The sequence below is a fragment of the Dasypus novemcinctus genome, chromosome 3 (assembly GCF_030445035.2).
Source record: "Dasypus novemcinctus isolate mDasNov1 chromosome 3, mDasNov1.1.hap2, whole genome shotgun sequence".
NCBI classification, from domain to species: domain Eukaryota; kingdom Metazoa; phylum Chordata; class Mammalia; order Cingulata; family Dasypodidae; genus Dasypus; species Dasypus novemcinctus.
Genome location: NC_080675.1, coordinates 78,222,054 through 78,245,991, shown reverse-complemented (window position 1 = coordinate 78,245,991; position 23,938 = coordinate 78,222,054). Strand labels below are relative to the sequence as shown.

General features: G+C 44.1%; 1 protein-coding gene and 1 long non-coding RNA gene across 2 annotated transcripts; one reads left to right on the top strand and one right to left on the bottom strand.

Annotated features, from left to right (window-relative positions):
- Window positions 1-11,699: 11,699 nt before the first annotated feature.
- On the bottom strand, window positions 11,700-13,621 carry NKX2-8 (NK2 homeobox 8). Its single transcript, XM_004465781.3, has 2 exons — window positions 13,231-13,621; window positions 11,700-12,529 (listed from the first exon to the last, which is right to left on the bottom strand). Exons 1-2 carry the CDS (start codon window positions 13,388-13,390, stop codon window positions 11,991-11,993), a joined length of 699 nt encoding a protein of 232 aa, XP_004465838.2. The 5' UTR covers window positions 13,391-13,621; the 3' UTR covers window positions 11,700-11,990.
- Window positions 13,231-17,805, top strand: LOC139438668 (uncharacterized). Its single transcript, XR_011648370.1, has 2 exons — window positions 13,231-13,338; window positions 15,305-17,805. It is a non-coding gene; the product is annotated as an uncharacterized lncRNA (long non-coding RNA).
- Window positions 17,806-23,938: the final 6,133 nt, after the last annotated feature.

The window sequence follows — 23,938 nt, the reverse complement described above, 5'->3', positions numbered from 1 at the left end:
AATAAAAAACTGCCTTTATTCCCAGATAACATAATGGTCTACATAGACTATCCTAAGGTATCTACAAAATATGTAAGAGTACTAATAAGTGAGTTCATCAAGGCTGCAGGATACTAAGAACAACATACAAAATTCAATTCCATTCTATATTCTACTAATGAGCAGCTGGATATTAATTTTTAAAAACAGTAACATTGAAAACATGAAATGCTTAGGGATAAATTTAACAAAATATGTGCAATATCTGTACAATGGAAATTACAAAAATTGCTTAGATAAATTAAGAATACTTAAAGAAATGGGAATATATACCATATTCATGGATTGGAAAACAATTTTTTTGCTTATTTTTAAAATCAGCTTTAGATTACATAAATGTTATATAAAAAATACATGGAATTCCCACATACCCTACCCATCTCCCTCCCACGCTTTCCCCCATTAACAATATTTTTCATTTGTGTGGCATATTTGTTACAAGTGATGAAAACATATTGAAGTATGGAAGACAACTACATTTGTAAGTATCCAATGGAAATGAGAACATATTCATACACAAAGATTTGTTCATGAGTGTTCACATCAGCTTTATTCATAATAGGCAAAATCTGTTAACAACACTAATGCCCATTACTGGGGATTTGATAAACAAATTATGGTGTATGGTGTATCAGCAATTAAAAGAACCAAACAACTGACATACTACATGAATAAATTGCAAAAGCATTATGCCAAGTGAAAGAAGCCTGACAAAAGGCTACATACTTTATTATACCATTTATATAAGTTTATAGAAAAGGTAAAACTATAAGTACAGAATGCAGATCAGTGTTTACCAGAGGCTGGGGGTTGCAGTGGGAATTGACTACAAAGAGTCATGTAGGAATTTTTTTGAGGTGATACAAATGTTCTCTATTTTCATTGTGGTAGTTGTAACATGACTGCATACATTTATGAAAACATCAATCTCTATGCTAAATTTGGCATATTTATTGCATGCAAATTGTCTCAATACAGATTATAACAAAAGATAATGAAAGGAGAGAAAATAAAGACTGTAAGTATAAAAACAATTTTTAAAAGAATTTTGCTGAAAGAGGACAATAGCTGGCAAGAAAAGGAGGGACAAGAGAAAATACTTTTATTTTTAATATGGGGGAAACAGCATAGCAGTATGCTTATGGGAATCATGCAATAGAGAAGGTGGAAATGATAATATAGAAGTGAGAACAAAATTGCTAAAGTGACATCCTTGAAGTAGATAAGAGTGGGGACAGTTCATTTATGGTAACAGTGGGAAGACAGATGTAAGAGAACATTTGCTAACAAGGCAGCAATGTGGTGGTAGGAATCTGTGGATGTTCTTTTCTGATTGTTTCAGTTTTCTCCCAAAGTAGGAACCTGAGTATAAGGATAGGGGAGGAGGTGGTGAAGGGATGAGGAGAGATAAAATTATGTCAAACAGTCAAGGAGGACAGTGGGAGAAGAGTGGCCAAGAGATAAGTATAGATAATTGTCTAGCAACATTAAGGACTTACTTAAAGTCCATGATCATAAATTTGAAGTGAGATCAGTCATATTGTACTGCCTGAGTACAGGTGCAGAGGAGATGGAGAGTTCGATTTAACAAAAATCATACTTTTTCCAGGAGAGCAATGGAGTGAAGGGCACATGGAACTTCAGGGTATGTATAAGGTAATGATTATAACAATTGGTCTTAGAATTAAGTTAGGGAAGAGGGAAGTAAAAGAATCAAGATATTGGAGGATAGTGAAAAGATGGGAGGGCCAATGGATTAGAATCAAAAGCCTTAAAGATATAAATACCACTTCTGCCAGCAATCCAAGTTTAGGAATTTATCCTTAAGAAACAATGATGCAGGGAAATGGATATGGCTCAACCAAGTGGGCTCCTGTCTATCACATAGGAGGTCCAGGGTTTGATCCCCAAGGCCTCCTGTTGAGGCAAGCTGGCCCACACAGTGAGCTGGCCCACATGGAGTGCCGGCCCACGCAGAGAGCTGGTGTAGCAAGATGACACAAGAAGAGGCACAGAGGAGAGAAAATAAGAAGATGTAGCAGAACAGGGAAGCTGAGGTGGTGCAAGAGGATAATCGCCTCTCTCCCACTCCAGAAGGTCCCGGGTCAGTTCCTGGAGCCACCTAATGAGAATACAAGTAGACACAGAGGAACACACAGTGAATGGACACAGAGAGCAGACAATGGGGCGGGGGGGGGAGAATTAAATAAAAAATAAATCTTTTAAAAAAGGAAACAATGAGGCAGGTACACAACACCTATAAGGATGTTAATTTCAGTATTTTATATAGTAGACAAATTTATATTACGTATTATGCAATTATATAAATATCCATCAATTGAAAATTGGCTAAATAAACCATGGTCCTAAATTAAAAACAGGTTTTGGGGAAGCAGACGTGGCTCAACTGATGGAGCGTCTGCCTACCATATGGGAGGTCCAGGGTTCAAACCCAGGGTCTCCTGGCCCGTGTAGTGAGCTGGCCCATGTGCCAAGTAGTGCTGTGCCACGCAGGGATGTCCCTCACATAGGGGAGCCCCATGCGCAAGGAGTGTGTCCTAAATTGAGCTACCCCACACGAGAAAAGCACAGCCTGCCCAGGAGTGGTGCCACACACACAGAGAGCTGATACAGAAAGATGACACAACCAAAAAGAGACACAGATTCCCGGTGCCACTGAGAATACAAATGGACACAGAAGAACACACAAGGAATGGACACAGAGAGCAGACAACAGGGGGGAGGGGAGAAAATAAATCTTTTTAAAAAAACAGGCTTTGCATGACTGCATCTTTGTCTGTCAGATAATACACCAGGCTTTGCTGTGGACTTACCTGGAAGCTGGATTGATGAATTTATGTGAGGACATTTCAGACTATGGTTGTTTGTCCTTGCATTGTTCTTACAGCCTTGCATTATTCTGATAGTCCCTAGAATTATAAACAACAAAGTAAATGAAAATGCAATTGAATCCTTGAAATGTTTTTCTAAAGATCCCATAAAGAGTCATGGTAGAAAAGTCTCCATAGGAGTAAGCCTTAAATTAAGCAGTAAATACAAGGCCTTTCCTCATCCCTGATCGTCACTTAGGGACCATGGCTTGTTCTGGTGCTTGTGAAGCTGGGTGATGACCACTCTCCCAAATGTTACCAGGAGTCTGTGGGCATAGGTGCTGTGCAAAGTAACAGGAAAAGACACAGTTTCTATTCTTTGGAGCCTATAGTAAAAGTATACTGACATATATATATGCATGTATAATTGATAGCATAAATTATCACATTTGTGATATTTCTTTTTATGGAAGTTTAAAAGAATGGTTAGAATTATAAGAATAAATATTATTTGGTCATAAATTAAACATTTAAGAAAAATGCAAATGTGGTGGATTGTATTACTATTCAAATCCGCTGCCCTGTTGAGATCAAACTTGACCATGTTATCTAGCTTTAGCCAATTTATTGTGAGAAATGATAAACGCCATTTCCAACAGCAGTGTTCATAGCCATTTTGTTGGTCTGCCATGCTCTCTTTCCCCTCTACTGTAACACTGAAAAGTCCAACATAAGGGATTGTTCCTAGTGCCTATGTTCCAGAACAAAAACAATAAAGAGCAGGGCTGCATGGACATGTAACAGAAACAAACCTTTGTAGTTAAGCCACAGATGTTGGGGTTATCTGCTCCTGCAAAACTTAGCCTAAGCTGACTGTTCCAATAAATTAAACAAATTGAATGTTACATTGGATATATGTAAAAGATTTAAGTGTATTTTGTACAATGGAGTAGGAACTGCCTTTATTGTATGCCAACTATCAGACACTATTTGTGCATTTAAATACTCACATGAACTATACGTGCTAGATGAAGGATGAAGGAGTTGAGGCTTAAAGAAATGTTGTACAATTGGTATGACAGTCAACGTTCAATATTTTTCTTTGCAAATCAACATTTGATGGGTTCCCAAGCCCTTTTGCTTTCCTCCATTCTCTCATATTGCCTTCTGAGTGAAGGAATTCTGAGTTTAATTGCAGCTTTACAGTGGGGACCTATGTGAATTCTTCTCTTCCAATTAGTTAGGGAAAGTTTTATATACAAGGTAGGATTCTGAAATTGAAACAATTTGAAGAAGGGAAGAGTCTGGTGACCTGTCGAGAAGGGCATTACCTAGCAAAACATACAGAATAAAAAAAGGAATTATAAAGCAGGTGTGTGGTATCTGTGTCAAAAACACAGATTTTCCTGAGATGATCAGTGGGGTCCAAGCTTCAATGTGTAAAGAGATGTGGGAAGCAAGGAAATCTTGGTAAAGTCCTTGGAAACAGAAGATGAAGGACAGTTTTAAATAAGGGTTATGATGTTATGGGAAAGTATGGCCTGATTAAAGCAACCATAGGTAGCTATCTTCATAGTGCTAAGGATCAAATGAGAGATTTGGGAGTTAAGGGTAAATAGAGATCCAATTTGGAATTTTTGGGTAGAAATTTTGGTCTTTGTCTTTCTTATATGCAATGATGACCTATTGTTACATCTGTGCAGAAGGTTCTCTCTTGCCCTCTACCAGGTTAGTTCCCTCTTGCCTTCTACCAGGTCTGAGTGGGAGGATCAGAGAAATTATTTGTCCTCCTGTGGCCCCGTGTCATAACTGGTAACTACGAAATTGGAGTTCTCACTATTCCTTGCAAGCTCAATCCCCACACCTGGGTTTCTGTGTTTAGACAAGTCTCTCAGCCTCTCTGTTGTCTACAAATCAATTGGCTAAGGCATCACATGGGTGGCAATGGCAGGAGAATGTTAATGTTACACAAACTGCTAGGGTGCCTTTTCAAGGGGATTGAAGGCAACTAAACATTCTAAATTCAGTTTAGAATTAATCATTCCCCTCTATTCCAAGCCTTCACAAATGGGAGCTTTGGGTAAGGGAGCTGTCAGAATGATTTACAACCAGTTGATGAGTTATAGCTTCCCTGGAAATTTTATTGTCCTGTTGAAGCTCATATGTCCCATTAAGTAAGAAACAAACGCTAACTCTTTCTGTCTAGATCCTGTTGTCCTACTTCTTAGTCTAGTTTTTACCTTGTTAATGGCAGCAATAGTTGTGGTACCCAGTACATCACCCTTGAGGGGAGCAATATGAAGCTGAAGAGAAGAAGAAACTGAAGGATAAAGGAGAACTGTTCTTTCCAAATCAATATGATTCAGTCAGTTCTCTTCATGGTAACAGTTTACCATGGCACAAGTAAGAGTCTCCCCTGCCCTTTTAGTGTTTTGCCTGAATCTCCTATTCATTACACCTCTATTCCATTAATGAGAAACCATATGTTGTTATAAAAAATAACCAGATTTAAGGGCATAGCTTAATACATTTATGTATTATCCAGATTATCATACAAAGAAAATACACTAAGTTTAGGATGAGAAAAACACCAGTTCTACATGGGTCTGACAAGTGAAATTATAAATTAGAATTTTTCTTTCTCATTAAGAAGATAGAAATCAACATTTCCAAAATTTACTTCATACCAACTTATATGTGTATTATATGAAGGTATAGTGTATTTATATACTTAAGATTGAAAGATCAATAGGGCAGTTGTAAAATTAAGTTGTTCAGTTGTTAGGCATGCTTGAAAAATTTGAGGACACATTAGTATTCTTCTCAGTCAGCAGAAAGGTAAGTAAGGCAATAGAGGATTCCTGTAGTACTTCCTGGACAAAAGAATTCTGGAAGCACAATTCTATTCTGTTCAATTCTGTTAGTCCCCTCTGTTCCCATGTACCCGCAAAGTGGTGAGATGACTAGTCTTATTTAAGAAAATGTTTCATCCATACATATGAGAAATAAGAAAATCGTACTTTATCTCTATATTTTAACTTGTGTTAAATATGAAATACCCCCGTAGGAGTATGGTTGAACACTTGGTCAGACAGATGACTGAATCCATCAGTGTGATTAGGCAATAAAAACAGTTCTTTAGAAAAGCCTTTTTTTTTTTTTCACTCACCATACCAAGTTTCTTTTGTCTTTCCCTGGTGTTTTGTGTCTCCTGGGCTCTGCGTTTCAATTTTGTTGTTAAAAAAGCTTTCTTGTCATTAGACACCATGCTTGTCTGTCTGTCTAAAACCCAGACGTTTTATGATGATTCAGGGTTGCCTCTTCTTACCTCCCAAGAGGCAACTTAAACCTAAAGAGATAGCTTCTTTAGGGCTGGAGGAAGACCTGCTTAATACAGTAAGGCTGGAAGAGGAAGGTATAACAGAAAGAAAGCATTTCAGTTGACAGATTAAAGGCCCCTTTTAATGGATTGTTTGACACATGGGGCTGTGATTTAATTTGCAAACAGCCTCCACTCCTCATCCTAGAAAATCATGTCAAATGTCCTATCCAGCTCCAAGAAAGTACGAGAGAAAGGGTAAGAGAGAGCAGAGAGGAGCACTTGGTATTGGGAGGAGAGAAAAAGGAAAGTCCAGTTCAGATGTGTTAGCTGGGAAAAAGCATTTGAAAACCTGTTCACTCATAAAGGACCACCCAGTCAGAAGGCAAGAGGAAATTAAGCGTAACCAAGGCCCCTTCAGGTGTTTTTTCCCTAACACCCTACTCACAGAAGCTATAGGGAAGCTACAGCAGCTTTTAAAATTGCATGACCTCAATAAAGATCTAGAAAATTTTATTGGCCCATAGGGCAGGGTGTTGAAGAGAAAACTATCTTCTATTTCTAAAATGTCCCCAAAAAAAAAAAAAAAAAGGAAGCAGATGTGGCTCAGTAGATAGAGTGTCTACCTACCATATAGGAGGTCTAAGGGTTCGATACCCAGGGCCTCCTGGCTCGTGTGGTGAGCTGGCCCACATGCAGTGCTGCTGCACACAAGGAGTGCCGGCCCACACAGGGATGCCCCTGGGCAAGGAGAGCCACCCCACTTGAAACCACAGCCCTCCCAAGAGTGGTGCCACACACACGGAGAGCTAATGCAGCAAGATGATGCAACAAAAAGAGACACAGGTCCCCAGTGCCACCTGATGAGAATATAAGTGGACACAGAGGAACACAGAGAATGGACACAGAGAGCAGACAATGGGGGGAGGGGAGAGAAATAAATAAATCTTTAAAATAAAATAAAATAAAATAAAATAAAATAAAATAAAATAAAATAAAATGTTCTAAGACCACTCTTCGGGACAAAATTAAAAACCCTCCATTGGACAAGGTTGGAGAAAATGAGAAGCCCTGTGCTTGAAAATTAGTGGACAGGAGCTGGGATAGGAGGAGAAGTTGGTGACTGTTTAATAGGTTCACTGATTTTTCCATTTACCTCTAAACCTAAACCACTACCCTATGGATCAGCATTGAAAAAAGTGTTATTTGCTTCACTTCTTTGATGAGCTTATAGCATGAGCAGCATGAGTGGTGGGTACAAAGGAGAAAAGGGGATGCTATACATCTTTAGTTATTAGTGGAAAGGATGTTGGAGGGGGAACGGATAGGTGCAAAATTGGAATTCTGAAAATAATTAGGTTATCATTTAGTAAATCCCTTCTCACATCAAAGCTTAGAAAAATGATGAGTGACTTGGAGGTATACAATTTCTCGAGCGGATTTTAAATACCAAACACTGCAATGACAGCCACAGAAATTGTCATGCCCTGGAGAAGGGACCATACTTTCTCAATATTCCAAAAGTGCCTTTATTTATTGTTCATGTTTGCAGATGACCTGCCTAGACTGGTTAGCTGAAACTCCCAGAACAGATAAACATGGTTAACAAACTACTTAACCATGCCAAGCCCATGAGTACCCTGCCTCAGCATTTTATTCATAAATCAAAAATATTTTTAATGTAGTGAAGTGTGTCTGTCTTGAAGAGGAAAATTGATTATGTCAACGAGGCAATAGAACCATAGCATCTAAACACCATTCTTAGAAGAGAAGGTTTAGGTTAACCTGGGCTCAAATAAGTTCCTTTTAACCCATCAGTAGTACATTATCTAGGATACTACAGTGCTAAATTGGTCAGATAAGAGATGTGCTAAGATGCAAGATCCTCTGAACCATGAGGAAACAAAATTGAAGTGAAAATTGCAATCTCCACCTGCAAGAGATACAAGTAAGATGAAATGAAAATGTTTACAATGGAAGTTGAGACAGAAAACGTGAAGAGGATGATACTTAATAAAAAAGATAAAACTGAAGACCTAGGAAGGAAAAAGATGACCAGGAAATCCAAAGCCATAAAGCCCGGCAGGGATCTGGGCCTGGGGGCTGGGAACAGCTTAGAGGAGCTTATCGGCATCGGCAGCGATTTCTACAGAACTCCCAGTAGACAACTGGTGTCAAGGCAGCAGCAGCAGATGTTTTTCCGGAAGAATGGTGGAATGATAGTCACAGGAGAATATTGTGACCTGCAGACAAGAGCTCTGTTTTACAGACAGCTGGGCCAGAATGCACAAACAAACATAGAGGGAACACAGGGGCCGAGTGCAAAATTGGAGGTTTGATGGATGCGAAGCGGAGGGCGAGAGATGGAGGGACAGAGAAAGAGGCTAAGGAACATATCTTCCTGCCAACTGAAAGAAATAAATTATAAAAAAAAGAATGGGAAATAAATTCCCACCAAGTGGTTAAAGTTGTAAGACCTAGAACTAGATTGCTTGGTTTCAGATCTTGTCACTTATTAGCTGTGTGACCTTTGACAAGTTACTTATAACCTCTTTTGCCCTCAGTTTCCTCAACTGTAAAATGGGGATAGTATCATCTTGTGGAGTTATTGTGAGGATTGAATGAGTTAATACAAGTAAAAGAACTCAATATTGCCCAGCACACAGGAATTATCAATAATCGTTAGGGACTATCGTGATATCATGTGATCAGCCTCTATGAGTGGTCCTGAGTAGAAAGCTTTCGGTGTGCTCTCTCTGCCTTCCAGGCTGTTCATAAGACAGTTCATGATAGCTGGAGTATATATATTGTCACCAGGGCAAGTCTGCAATTGCCCTCCTTAAGGGCAGTTTGTAGGGTGGCTAAATGTGGGTTAAGCCGAGGACAGTGTAACATTCTTGGAAGTTTACACTTTCATTGGGCAAGTCCCTACCCCCACCCATCAAGCCTCAGTTTATCATCTGTAAAAGGGATCAACTTGAAAGTGCCAGAACAATGCCAAAACACAGTACGTTTCAATAAATGTTTGCTTAGTGTAAATCTGCCTTTTGATATTGGTGAAGGAAAAAAGGTTTGAAATGCTCTCATCAAGGAGAGATGTCCTTAACTATTCTTGTAGCTGGTGTAGAGAAGCCTTGGGTTTGGCTTCCTCTTGCCAGAGCCTGGAAGAATTGATCTAACACAAAGCAAACTATCATTTATCTTCTTCAGCTTATCATAGGTGTGAACAGAAAAAATGGCAGCCTGAATCTCTAAAATGATGGGTGCTGTGGGGAGTAATTTTTGAATTCTCCTTTGGCTTTTTCTCTCTAAAGGAAGATCTTTTCAGCCTAAAGGAGAAGGAGCAAAAGGAACTTGGTAACAATTTATATATTATAGCTCCACAAGCTGGCTTGCTGTGTGGGCATCCTGCTGTGGCTCTGACCACCTCACTGCGAGAAACAGGGGAATGGGCTCTCTTATTGGTTAGACCTCTGGCTCCTCATTTAGGGCCAGAGGACGTCCCCACCCATAGAGCCTCCTAGGAAGAGGATCTCTCCATGGTACAGATCCCTTTGCCCTATTGGCTCTATATTTAATAGGACCTTTTCACTTTGCACATGCCAAGACCTACTTTTCCTGGAGTTGTAGGAAAAGAAAGGGCAAGGACCTGAGCAGATGTTGATTTCTTTTGCATTTTCTCCTCAAGTGTATTTGGGAAGTCTTAATCACCACCAATAGCAGACAATATGCTGAGTCTTAACACCCACCTCCCCCATCCCCTTTTCTTGGAGGAAACATCCCTTTTGGAGGAAGAGCATGGGAGAGTCAAGCACCCAGCCACCAGACTACAGTGGGGAGTCCCAAACCCTGGCTTCTTCAGAAATTCTTTGCTCATTTTCTTTCCCATCTGCTTCGCCAGGACTAACTGGGAAGCCCTCTGGCAGGTCCCAATATATGTCTTACAATGTCCAAGCTCCCTCCCCAACAATCATTTATTAGAAAGGGGTTTTATGATACAAATTTGATAATCTCCAACCCACACTGGCACTGTTCTAATTGAAGTTGTAAGCCCATAAAATTCAAGCCTTTTGTATTCCTGAAGGCCACAAGGTTTTAAAAGATACCATTGTCCTGCCTAACACCCACTACATTGTCACCAGGGACTGATTAAACAGAGTCCTGAATCAAAACAGTACGGATTTTGTCTAGGTCCTTTTCAAGCTTGACAATGCCCTTTTCAGCTCCCAAAACAAAAGGAGGTTTAAGGATCGAGATTCTTCTAAGATAACCGCATCTGCATGGAAGACAAGGTGGCTGGCAGCTGAGACACAAACCCCCCACTCCCTTCCCCCCTGCCCTCCTTTCTCTTCCCCATCCCCCAAAATCCCAGGTGATAAGGCCCCTCAATCACCCTTCCTCCTCCTCCTCCTCCTCCTCCTCCTCCTCCCCATTACTCCCGCCTTCTCCTCTTCTTCTCCCTCCTCCTCCTCCTCAAAAAAGCTAGGGTCCCAAATAGGCCAATACCTCCTCCTCACAGACCCCATTGGGCCTTCGTTCCCTTTCCAGGACCTGAGGGCCTGAAACTACTCCGTGCGCATCTCCCTACAGTGGGTGCAGGGATACAAGGTCGCCACGTCTTCGAAAGAGTGGCCGCCTCCGTAAGAAGCCACTGAGGCGGGTTGGGATTCCGAGGCGAAGAGCCGTTTGAATCCCGAGTGGTGGGACACTGAATCTCTGAGCCCGGTATGCGATGGGGCGCGAGTTAAATGAGGACAACCAGCGGATCCCACTCCAACGTCAGGTCATCAGCTCCCAGAGGGGCGGCCCCGGAGGACCTTCCTCAGAGGGCAGCCGAGGGTACCCAGGGCCTCCCGGAGGCTGAGTCCTGCACCCGTTCCCCACCACCCTTTGATTCCTTCACCACGTATCCCCCCACCCTAAACGGCCAGATGCTGCGACAGGAAGAGTCAGGAAATTACAGCTGCCAAGTGTGGTACTCATGGGCTCAGTTGGGAGTTACAAGTTCTCCAGGTCCCGAGCCCTCAGCTCCTGCACCCCGGAAACGGACGGCTTGTGGCCAGGCCTGGGCTGCTCCTGGCGTGGTGCGTTCTGGCACCCATCCAGTTCCGCGGGCACGTTTCAGGATCTCAGGAGAATCCTATTCGAGAAGCTCATTATTGCCTGTTGGGTTTACTTTTGGCGTTTAAACTACAGCAGCTCTGGGAGCCCCGAGGGAATCCCGCTTCATTCTGGGAGCAGGGCAGTCTCCCCTGACCGGGATCCCAGGGTAATTTCTGCTTCCTCCCACCCGCCTGATTCCCCTCCCCTCCCTCTCCCTGCCCAGGATCTTCCTAAAGTCTCATTGGGAATACTATCTGCTTTTTAGACCCAATCCAGGGTGGATCATAATTTAGCCAGACAGGGAGCGTGCGGGCTTCTGGAATTCTGGTCCCGGGAGCACAATGTCCACCTCACTTTCCCGGCAAGCGCGCACCGGACCCAACCCCACACATTTTATTCTCGCACCATAGAAGTAAAAATATTCTATTTCTTTTAAAATAAGTTGCTTTCCATACAAATCGCTATTTTGAAATATACAAATAAGGTTCAAGCAATAATATCTAGCTCTGGGGTTGGCAGTCGCGGGAAGGGGAGAGGGTAGCTCTTGCCGAAATTTCCCTGCGTGCGCAGTGGCAGCAGCTGGAGAGGGCGGGCCAGGAGAGGGAGACCGACGGGGCCCGTTCCAGGCCTCGGGTTCTAGCTCTGCTGGGGCCCCAGATCGCGCTCCAAGGTCCCGGGACCGCTGCTGGGCGGCGTCCTCACCAGTTCCAGGAGACCAGGGCGGGGGGCGCTAAGTGCTGGTAGGCTGGGAAGAGGCCGAGCGCCGAGCCCGGCCCGAAGGCCGCGTAGCCGCGCAGAGGGCAGGAGGCTGCGGGGGCGGGGGGGATGCGGCACCTGTCCTGAGCCGCCGCCGCCTCGCCGCCGCCCCCGCCCCGCGGCGCGTCCCGCATCAGCACGGGCACCACCACGCGGCGCAGCAGGCTGGGCGCGGCGCCCAGGTCCGGTGACTCGGCGGCCCCTGGCGCGCGCGCGCGCTTCAGCTTGTACCGGTGGTTCTGGAACCAGATCTTCACCTGCGTGGGCGTGAGGCGGAGCAGGCGCGCCAGCTGCTCGCGCTCGGGCGCCGACAGGTACCGCTGCTGCCGGAAGCGCCGCTCCAGCTCCAGGGTCTGCGCCTTGGAGAACAGCACCCGCCGCTTCTTCCTCTTCTCGGCGTCCGAGCCTGGCGACGCAGGCCGCGGGGACGGCCGCTGCGACGCGTCGGGCGGGCTGGCCTCCGGGCTGCTCTCGTCCGAAGCTAGGGAGACGGCAAAGGAGACACAGCCTGGTGAGGCGCCGGCCTCTCGGCTCGCCTAGGGGCACTGGCGCGCGGGCGTCGCCGCCACCGCCCGGAGGGCGCCCCACCCGCGCGCGGCTCTCGGCTGGAGACCCTTTTCTTCCTTGTGTCCACATCTGAACGTCCACCTCTCCTAATCCTGTGACCTCATTCATATCACAGCAGTCATCACCAAGTCCGAGACCGCGCCTCAAAGAAAACCCGCCCCGAGGCCCTCTTAAAATGTCACCGCGCTGGCGGATGAATTTACCGCAGGCTGGGTTTGCAAAAGGGGCCACCTCGGGCCGGCCCGCGCACTACGATTTGCCGAGGCTTGCACACCCCAGAGTCGAGCGGGACTGGGGTCGCCAATCGAGAGCTGGAGAACGCGGCCGTGTTTTCCAGCATTTAAGTAAGGTGTTTTAAATATTTAGATATTCTGACCCCTAGGAGTCCCCAGAAGCAGAAATCCAAGTTCCCGGCGCTAGAGCGGGGCTGGGAATTTCCTCTCAAGTTGTGCGGACAAGGACGTACGAGGCTGGGGCTTGCGCCCGCCAGAACCCGGCTCGGTGGCTGGGGAAGTCCAGGCGCTGGGCTGGGATTTCCGCAGCCTAGTCCAGGCCGCCGCTTGGCCCTGCCCCACCCCACCCGTATCCCCGCGCCGCCGTCCTCCTCTCACTCACAGGGGTAGTGGCCGCGCTGCGACTCCAGCCAGACGGCGCAGGGGCCGGGGTGTCCCGGGACGCGCAGCTCTGGCTCCCGCCTCCGCAGGTGCTGCGCGTCCTGCTCAGGTAGATCCAGAAGGCTGCGCACCGTGAAGCTGAGGCGTCCAGAGGTGGCCATGGCCGAGGAGGGGAGGGAGGCGGAAGGGACACGCTGGGAACCCAGGGCCGGCTGGGGATGCCGCTCCTATGGGTGGGCGTGGGAGACGCTCGCCACGCGCTGGCCGCCGGTATGATAGGGCGATTGCGGCGGAATCCGGGTTTATATAAAGTTCTCCCCACCCCGGCCGCTTTGAAAGTCGAGGTCCGGGTCTCGGGGGTGTTAAGTACCTGAATGAGTGCTGGGCCAAAGCCGGGGCGAACCCGGAAGGTGCCACCTCCGCCCCGCCCCGCCCCCCGCCCCTCGGTGCCCGGTTACCTCCCAGAGGCCGCAGGAAGCAGCCCTCGGCATTAGCGATTCTGTCTGATTAACCCAAAGTGGGGACAGATAATGGGGATTGTTACCAATGAATAACATCTTGGGTGGCGAGTGGTGACTACCACCCGCCAGTCCCAGCCCCCAGCTTCCTCCTCCTCCTGGGCTGACACCCGGGCCGGACCTGCGGGAGCCTTGGGCAGGATGGGGGCGGCATGGATGGGTTTATGAGCACCCAAGAATTTATTCCCTATTTGCTTTATTCCTTGAGCTTGTTTGCTGGAGTGTTCAGTCCCCGCAATTACACGGAAAGTGATTTACAAGGCGGCGTTCAACTCCGGCGCGCTTTCTTGCTCTATTTGGTTGGGACTAAGGATTCAGGGGCGAGAAGTTCCAAGGGTTACTCTCAAGGCAGCTGCGAGCCTCCCCACGAGCCGAAACCCAACCAGCTCAGAGCTTCTGGGGAAGGGCTGGCAGCCCCGGGGAGCACCAGCTCCGCGCCGGGCTTCACGGGCCCGCGAAGGGGACGCAGAATCTGGTGAAGTTGCTTAGGTCCGAAGTGCCGGCCTTGTTGGCAGAGTCCGGCCCGGACTCCGCGCCAGGCAGGGCTGAACCCAGACCCGCGTTAGCACCCGACGGCAGCGGTATTTCTCAGGGCGACCCTCGAGGGTTTTGCGGCCTCCTGGGCACCTTCAGACGCTCTGGCGCCACCTGCGCCCCTCGGCCTCAACGTCGGGCCCAGTACCCGGGCTTGTGGGTTCCGCTCACAAGGAGGCCTCGAATCTGGCTCCCAGCTCCCAGCAAGGGCCGGTCCCGGAGTGGCTGCCCCGCCTGGTCGGGAATAGGAGCTATTGGTTGAACTAGGACGCGGCCCGCCGGGCAGGAAAGACGGCTGCGGGCTCCTGAGACGGACGCCCCGGACTTTCTCCGGGGCCTCCTAGTCCCCGCTGCCTCACCCCAGAAAGTGGGTAGTAGGCGCAGCGAGCGGGCGAACATGGATACGTTTTGTCGGTCCATGGCCTCGGTCTGGGCGCTTAGAAGCCTTTCCTCCCTCATGCGGTGGTTTGGGTATTTGGGCACTAAATAAATTTCAACAAGGCACGAGGCGCGAGGCGTTCGGGTGACAGCACCCGAATTCCTGGTGCAGCGCGGGCCCAGCTCGGGTGCAGCGGCCGCGGCCCCGTCCCCGTCGGGCCCTGCACACCCTCCCTGGCACTCGCTGTCAAGCGTGCCCCGGGCGCCGGGGGCTGCACGGCCGGGTCGGCGGCGCGCTGGGTGGTCGGGTGGCGGCAAACCCAATACAGGCCAACTGCTAGGCCGAGGACAAAGGGGAAATGGAGCTCGACGCCCCGGACCTGTTGGAAGAATTTGTTCCAGTCAAGATTTTGCATTTGTTCAGTCCAGGAATAATGCATGATTGACGCCTGCTCACAATGCGCTTTAGCTCCCCGGGATAAATCCGAGCTTGTCCAGTGTTGTCATGGTTTTCAATGGCGTTCAATGGGATTGGGAACACGATCAACTCTGCTGGCCGTCTCTATGCGGCCCCGGCAATAGATTTATTAGTTATGTCTTTTTAAATAAGATTAAATTGAAATGACTTGGCTGTCTTCCCTGTAGACACTGCCGGGGAGGGAGCCGGGTGTGCGGATGGGACGGCGGCTGCAGACAAGGCCTGAAACCTGGCGTGCGTCGAATCCCAGCACCGAAAACCTCATGGACTTTTGCCCGGCGCAAACACCATGCCCAGCCTCCTCTGCCAGCCCATCTCCTGAGCAAGGGGTGCGGGAACGGCTTCTGATAGTTCTAGTGGAGCGTTAGGACAGACTCAAAATTCGGGCTGGAACATCGAGGCTGAGGGTCAGGTAGAAGGAGTTCTGGCCTGAGAGTGCGTTCGCCGGATAGATATGCCCCTCACCGGTTGTAATCACCTCGCCTCTCAGGTTCCTCATCTGAAATCGAGCGAATAGAATTGGTAATTTCTAAGGATCCTACCACTTTTATGACTCCACACCTGTGGAGTTTTTCCAAAACCATCTTTATTATCATGTCGACACGCGGATTTTGCACTACCGCCTTCCTCGTGGTCTTTCATCCTTTCCCCAGGACTCTGACTCTGTATTCTCCAGGACAGGTCTCAGAGAAGATGTGTCATCTCTTAAATTTCCCAAGGACTCTCCACATGAGTGGGGTGGGGTGGGGTGGATAATTTTGGAAAGAGAACCATGTCAGGAGAAGCAAAGGAAGAGTCTTCCCTGGAGTGACTGACCTCTCTTAGCCTTTTAATCTATTTAACATCCTAAACCCACACTGATGTGTAGAAATAAGTAAATGGTGCTTTTCAGCTCTTGAGAGCTCTTCAGCATCAAATATTTGCTTTTACTCTTAGTGTTTGGCTCCAAAAGGGGAGATCCACCCCCCATCTAGCAGTTGTGCTCTGGGGAGGATTTGACTCTGGGATTAATTCCAAATATTTCTTCTAGTCTGATGTTCCCTGCGTTTTGGATACCCTTTGCTTCCCAGCTCTAGAAAACCCTGCACTTCCCTGCTCCATCCTGGACAGAGCCCGCTCACTTCTGTCCTCCTGAGGTGCCTCTGTGCTAGTCCAGCTTCCTCTCGGTTCTGCCCAGGGGCCTTATCGGAACTAAGAGAGCTAGATCCTGGGCACCCCAGTTCCTGTGCCTTCTGAAGAAATGGGAGAAAGGAGGTGGAGAGCCAGAATTATTAGGGAAAGGTGCTCTCTTTATTGTTTCTTCACATCACATAAATTCCAGGACATGAGAGGAGGAACTTATCTCGCTTCTTCAATAGAAGAAGATGGTCAATATGTTTTGTACATATTGGAAGCATATATATATTATATGAGTTTCCTCCAATTATAAGAGATACTTAGACTCACAAGTAAACATTTAAAACTAAACATTCTTCCAGTTTTTCAAATGTTTTTGGTGTTCCTTACACTGAAACTTATTTTACAACTCGACATAGCTGTGCATACTATTTAATTAGATAAATATTAGTTTCCCTGTAATTGGAAGTAGTTCATCTCCATCCCAGTAAGAGTTTTAAATCTTTAGGCATCTGTGAGATAATCCATTTAAGTAATCTGCCTCAATCATCCTTTCAAAAATATTATCCAATGATGATCATCCCCGCTTCATGCCTAAGAATTTAACACTAGCAAATTCTGAAGTATAACTAAAATACCTTGATTTTTTAAAAGTGACTGCAACTATATCTTGCATTCCGTTTTTAAATCCTTCCATTTTGTTTAAGTGCTTCACAAAATCCTGCAAATCTATACAGTATAGAAGAGAGGCAACATTGCAAATTCCCCTTGATAGATGGAGGGCCCTCAACAGCCAGGACATTTTTCTTTGCCTCATAGCAACTGCTCTCTCCCTCTCTATCAGTATTCTGGTTAAAATAGTGAAAGGGAAATAAAAATGGGCTTTTGACACTTCCAAGAAGAAGTAGATGATCTTGATTGGCCTTAGAATGGAAAGAAAAGGCAGCATTTAAAATCAGACCTCTTTGCCTTTCCTTCTAAAAACTAGTTGCCATGAATAAGTAAACATTTCCCTTTTAATGGCTAATAATCAATTGCTTGGCGGTGGTCCAGGGCTGGCTGTGATTCTTTCTTAGTCGTATTGGTGACATATATACACACAGGACAAGGAACAGAAATTACTTTCAGGCTGGAGATTTAGTACATCTTTGAAATGGGCTTTAGATTTTATTGTTTTATGCAAAATGACAAGATTTGGAAGATCCCACCTTAAGTTCCTTAAAATATTGTCTCTCTTTTTTTTAGATTTATTTATTATTTCTCTCCCCTTCTCCCCCCACCCCACCCCGGTTGTCTGTTCTCTGTGTCTATTTGCTGTGTCTTCCTCTTTGTCTGCTTCTGTTGTTGTCGGCGGCACTGGAATCTGTGTAAAATATTGTCTTTTGATAGATGGATAAATCTATAGAATGATACAGAAAATGTGGAAAAATGTTAAAATTGGTCGATCTGGGTATCTGGGGACAGTTATGTTGGAGTTCTCTGTATGAGCTTTGTATTATGTTTGCAGTTCTGTAAGTTTGAAATTCCTTCAAAATAAAAAGCTAAAAAATAATGACTTTGCATTGACTTTTTTGTTTTTGCTCTTTAGGGGTAGAGCTTTCTCCCCTTTCTTCCTACTATGCTTATCTAGTTGTTTAAGTATATATGTAATAAAATTTATAGGTTAGTAAAATGGTTCAATGAATTAACAAATAAGTGTGTTTAATTAAATACCTATAGTTTTCATTTCTTAAAAACTCAGCAAAGAACTTAAAAAAATTTAAACTAATTTATTGAATATTTCTGATTTTTCCCATGCCTTCCAATGGTCTAGTAAGGGTAGCTATGATGGCATGGACTATAGGTGTCAGAATAAAAATAACAACTTGTATGAGAGAGCAGTCATATTTATTTGTTCAAAGTTAAACTTATTTTCATCTAATATTTAAAAAGGCACTGAATTGACACTCTTTTGCTTGACTGGTCTAGATATATTTATATAGCACAAGGATCCTTACTGATGTTACCCAACAAAGGTCCATACCCTGTGTTACACTTCACATTACATAGTGCCATTGATAGGAACATAGGACTGCCTGTGGTGCCTGCTTATCACCATCAGGACTTCAGTTTAAACCACTTATTTTTTTTCTTAAATTCCCCAACCAATATAATAGCTCCCCGCCCCCTTTAATACCTTTATATTGTTCTGAGATCAACTTTGCTAATTTTTAAAGGGTTTCATTATTATAGTTAGTTTATTGTCTTATTGGACATGAATTTAAACTGAACACTAAGGAAGTTATTATCTGGAGAAGTATTTGCTAATATTTGCTGAAGACAAGGACTGCAATCTGTCTCAGAGGGCTAAAGGATCAAATAGCCCGTTTTCTTATTGAGAGTAGTTGTAGTAATCATATCACTTAATGTTTGTATACAGTTGAGAATATTTACAATGTGTACTCATACTTGTTACCTCGTCCTGGGTCAGGAGAGATCTTCTGGAGGAAGCAAAGCTTACGAAGAGATCTGAAGGCAGATAGACTGGTAACCCTAGGGTTACCATCGTACAACTTGAAGAGAGAAAAAAAGCATAACTGGGAAAGTTTTAGTCAATGGTATTTTAACATTCTTTTCCAAAGTTTTTATATGTCTCAAAACTAATGAAGATAGGAAATCTTTACTTTTTAAAGCACCTCAACTTCTTCTAGGTTCTATTTAGTTTACTCCTAAAATTTCCTTTAGAAACATCTTTTTCCTTCTTACTAGGAGAGGCGAAAGTGTACAACAGAAGCATGAAATGACAACCTGCAGGACTTCCCACACAAAAAAGAAAAAGTAAAAGAGCTATATATGTTTACTGCAGTCTCTAGAAATCCCTTACCCAGCAAAGGTGGCTGTCTTTGTATTCTTGTTTAAATGGGTATTTGCACTGAAGTCACATACCACACAAAGAAAACAAAACAAAATAAAAATGTCCTTCGTGTTCTGTTTTTCAATCATTTGTTGAAGGAGGTTCTTGGCCTTTATCACTGTCAGTGAAAGGTTCTTCATTGGAAGAAGACATTCCACTCACCCAGCTTCTTGTGCACAGGGAACTTACCATGGAAACTACCTCTGCAATCACCAGACAAATACACAAATAACAAAGCTCGCCTCTGGCCATTTAAGGTTTCGCTTTATCTCAACCACAGGGTATAAAGAAGGGTGTTTAGAATTTCTCAAGAAATTTATTGTTCTATTTGTTTTGCTCTGAATCTTAAAACCTATAAACTGAATTATTCAAGTTAGGAAACAACTAAGAAATGGCATTATCTAAGGAAATACTCTCTAATAGTAAAATTATATATATATATACTATATATTTAGCACAACTTATATACTGTAAGCTTGTACTGTGTATAGATGCTCTTTTAAATGAAAGCATTAGTATCACCGAGATGAGAAATGCCTGTTTTTTTATAATTAGACATGATCTTTAGTTACATGAAGCAAAAAATCTTTCTTACCAGACATGTTTCTTTTGTTTAATAAACTCCATCCTAAACAGGAACCTAAGGAAACTTGAGAGAACTGCACAAAACTCTGTATTTTTTGGATTCCACCAGCTTGTCAAGCTCTCAATTTACAACAAACCCCAGATTAATCCCCATGGTTGCTAGCAAGTCTGTGTTCATCTCTCCTCTGTCCATGGTCTACATGAACCAACCAAAAAGTCCATCCACGTGTCTGGCACAGATGCCCGTGAGCTGTGTGTTGCCATTGCTCATTCTTAGTGCAAGCTCTTTACATGCAGTTTACGAAAACTAGACTGATGTATTACTGGATGTCGATGCCATCAGGACATGTTTGCTTTTTTGGATATATAATCAGAACCCTGGAAGTATACGCATATATGGGAGGTTTGTGGTATGGGAAAGAAATGGAGCCACATTTTGGATTTTAGCTGCTTCCTTGACAACAAAACAAAAGCAAAAGAATTGGGCTATAAAACATATTTTAAGGGGAAAGTCAAAGAAATAATATGAGAACCTAAAATTAAAAATTCCATTTCTAATTAAAATGATCTTGTAATGATGATCTTTGTGAAAGCTCAAGTGTTAGAATGCAGGGGTGCAAATGCATTTAGCCTCTGTTTTCTATTATAATAAAAATAAAATCGACCTAGGTCCAATGAATTAGCATTTTAATAATTTCTTGTATAGAATCATTAAGCAAAGCACACACATATCTCTTTTCAAGATTCACATTCTTTTTCGGTTATCGAGAATTTTTATCATTCAAATCCTAGTGAAGACAGAAGAGGATCTCCAAGCATCTTCAAGATGTAGTACAGAGGGAAAACTTTGTGTCTAACAGAATCCCAGGTCCTTTGCAGTGAATGGAGGTGAGATAGGGAGGCAGGGAGGATGAAGTGAGAGAGTGAATGCTTATCCTGGCTTGGTGATCTCCCAACTCCATTTACCAGCTGGAGGTTGGTAAAGAGAAAGCAAGTGTCAAGGGGTCCATTTTATCATCCATGGAGCGGCACATCGGGAAGAGTAGAGGAGAAAGGCTAGGTGGTTTTATTCAAATGCCAATTAAGGGACCCAAAGCCCTGCAACATTTTTAAAAGTCCATGTAGGGAATTGAGGCTGGTATTTAGGAATCTAGGTATCTAGGTTGATTGTAGGTTTTTTTTTTTTTTTTAAAGCAGTGTCTCAGTGACTAGCAGAGTGTGATTTCATCTGTTCTATTTGTTTCCCAATAGCTTAACCTCTCACAATGCTAATTTGGCTGCACAGAAACCCTTTGCAAGTTGCATTTGCGAAAAAAATGTTAACTGGCCCTAGCAATGAGCATAGATTGAAAACCAGTCAAAAGCCAGTGAGAACAAATGTGTCTTAAATCGAGGATGAAACAAAGGGAAGGTGGGGGGCATATCCCCTAATGTCAACAGGCAGAAAGCCGCACGTGCATAATGGCCGTGGAAGCGACCACCCAAGGTGATTTGTGATTCAGGACAATTCTAGAAGCAGAGAGAGACCTGGAGCCTGGGGCCAGGTCAGCCAGCCATATCCCCGCTCAGAAGGAGCTAAAGTGGTTGGGGAATTGTCTTATTCCCTTCTAAACCATGCTTGTATCCATAATCAATTTTCTTCCTCCAAGTACAATCAAAATGGCAGATCTGCCTCTGGCTTCTATGGCAACAGTCACACTCCTAGTGGATCCAGAAGGCTGTTACTGAGAGTAGCTGAGCACTAACTTTAAGTCAATTAGATTGCACAAATCTACAGAGCCCCCCTCCACCTCTCCCACAAGACTACCTGCCCCACAGCCTTATTGTCTAGTACACAGGTCCATTGAGAGGCAAAAGTTATTGTTTGCAATTAATGAGCTAGTACTGAGCCAACCCAGGCCGGTGCACAGTGTTGTGCAGAATAAGCAGCCTGATTTTCCTTTCCAGTGTGCATCAGACTTTGGGATCAGACAGAACTAGATCTGGGTTTGACATCTGGCTGCAGCATGAACAACCTCGGTCAAGTTTTGTAATTTCTTTAAGTCACAGTTTCCTTATCTGTAAAATGGAAATGATAATATTCATTTCAAAGGGAGTGCTGGGCAGACGAATGAGATATTTTGTGTAAAGAGCCTGGCAGGGTGACTGCCCAAGTTAGTGGATGCCTACTAAATTGTGGCAATTGTTATTATAATCATGTATCTTGGGGAGGGGAGATACACATGGAGAGCCTTAGTTTAACCCCCATATAGTCAACGGGGAGCTGTCCTTTGATAAGTGTAGAATTATCAGTCACAGAGCTAAACAGAACTTTATCTACGGAGGAAACAGCGGCAGAGAGGTTGGGTGACTTGCCCAGCCTCTCACATAGCCTGTTTTGAAGCCCTGCTTTTCCTAATCTAGGTTCTTTCTACTTCAGCACATCCTGCATTACTAATCTCTGATGTAGTTTTTATATTCCTAACAGAGTTAGGAAAAAGCTGGCTATGGAAGAGATTTCCTCAAACTCAGCAGCATTTCCCAGAGCCTCAGCTTTTGGCCTCAGACCTGCTTGCTGACACTGCTCTCAGATCGCTCCTTGCATTGCAAAGGCTCTCGTTGCACTTAATGGAAGAATTGAGGCTTGGCCTTTCCAGCCCTAATATTTTCATTCCTGGGTGCCTCTCTAGCTGCTTTGGTTTTGCTCTGTTTTTTTCCAGACTCTATGCTTCAGGATTCAGTCTTCCCATCTGAATCACCAATGTAACATTTGAGACCTTGTATTTCAGCCAGAGCACCTTATAGTAAACATTCTCTCTTTAACATATATGAAGCACCATGTAAGAAACAGAATTGGAAATAAATGAATTTGTCTGAAGAGTATTGAAAACAAGGCAAATGTTGACTGGGAGCCCACAACTGATAAGTTGTTTTTGCCACTCCTTCACAGCTGTCTTAGGAAAGCAAAAGGAAATGCATTCAGAATTTTTTAAAAGGTAGAATTCTTCACCTAGTAGTAAAAAATGGAGAGGAGAGAGAGGCTTTTCATAGGAAGGCTGTTTTCACATCAGGCCCTTGGATTTCCCTGACTGGGTGTAAATGTGGCAGAAGAAGGTTGTTTGGTTCCACGGGTGTTACCTTCCTCCACTCTGCTGGCCCCGCACTGGCTGGAGAGAAGTAAGTTAGCTTCCAGAGTTCCCCAAACCTAGGCCAAATCTCCTAAGGTCACACATCCTAGCTCTGTTATTTTTCTAAGCTCATCTAACCTTTACAGACAACACCATCTGGTTTTCCTCTTAATTGTTCCCTAAACATTTTAAATGTGTCAATTTCATTTTCCTAATTAGACTGCACTTATCCAGGATAGACACCATGCTCTGTGTTTCTTCTGTATTCTCCAAAAGAAATACTTGTTGATTTTGAAAAATGATACAAGAATATATTGCTAAATAGAAGACAAATGGACTTCCAAGAATAAAAACATTCCACCAGAAGGAACATGTTTCCTCTTTGCCACAGTGTCTCTAATTAGATAAGAATACAAATCAGGATTAGTTTCCCACCCAATCAAAGTGGTATAAAATCATTTCCTGCTTGAACTACAGTGCACTGCCAAGGGCAATGGTATGTTGAGAGAGGTCACCCCTTATGTGAAAGAACTGGTAATCCTTCTGATCTCAGAGAAAGTTAAAAGGGATTTTTCTATTTGCACCTAAAAGTTCTCTTCCCTCTGTCTGTACAAGACACAATAGATGATAACAGTTATTCAGAATAGTTACAATCTAGTGTATAAATATGTAAACATGGGTAAGTATGTATTTAGACAATTTAAAAGTGTATCTCATTTACCCAATTATAAACAGCTGTCTGAGAGCAATTACGATTTATCATGTAAATGCTTATTTGCATAATTCAAAATATGAATATTATTTGCTTGATAAAGACTGTAAATAAAAGGCAACTCAAACTTTCTCAGGCTTAGAGTTTTGTGCTAAGTTTTACCTTGCAGAAAAAGAGAGCATTTTGTTCAAAATGGTACTATATTTGGGTAATCCTACCAGGTTCACATACTTTCTAATTTAATGAGAAAAGAGCAAATATTTTCAAGTTAAAAAGGTGACTGCTTGAGAAGTAACAAAAGAGGTCCTATTACTCTGATATGTCTACTCTTGAAAATTTTCTGTGTAGGGATGATGAAACAGTGAAAACAGCTGTTTTCACTGAAAGT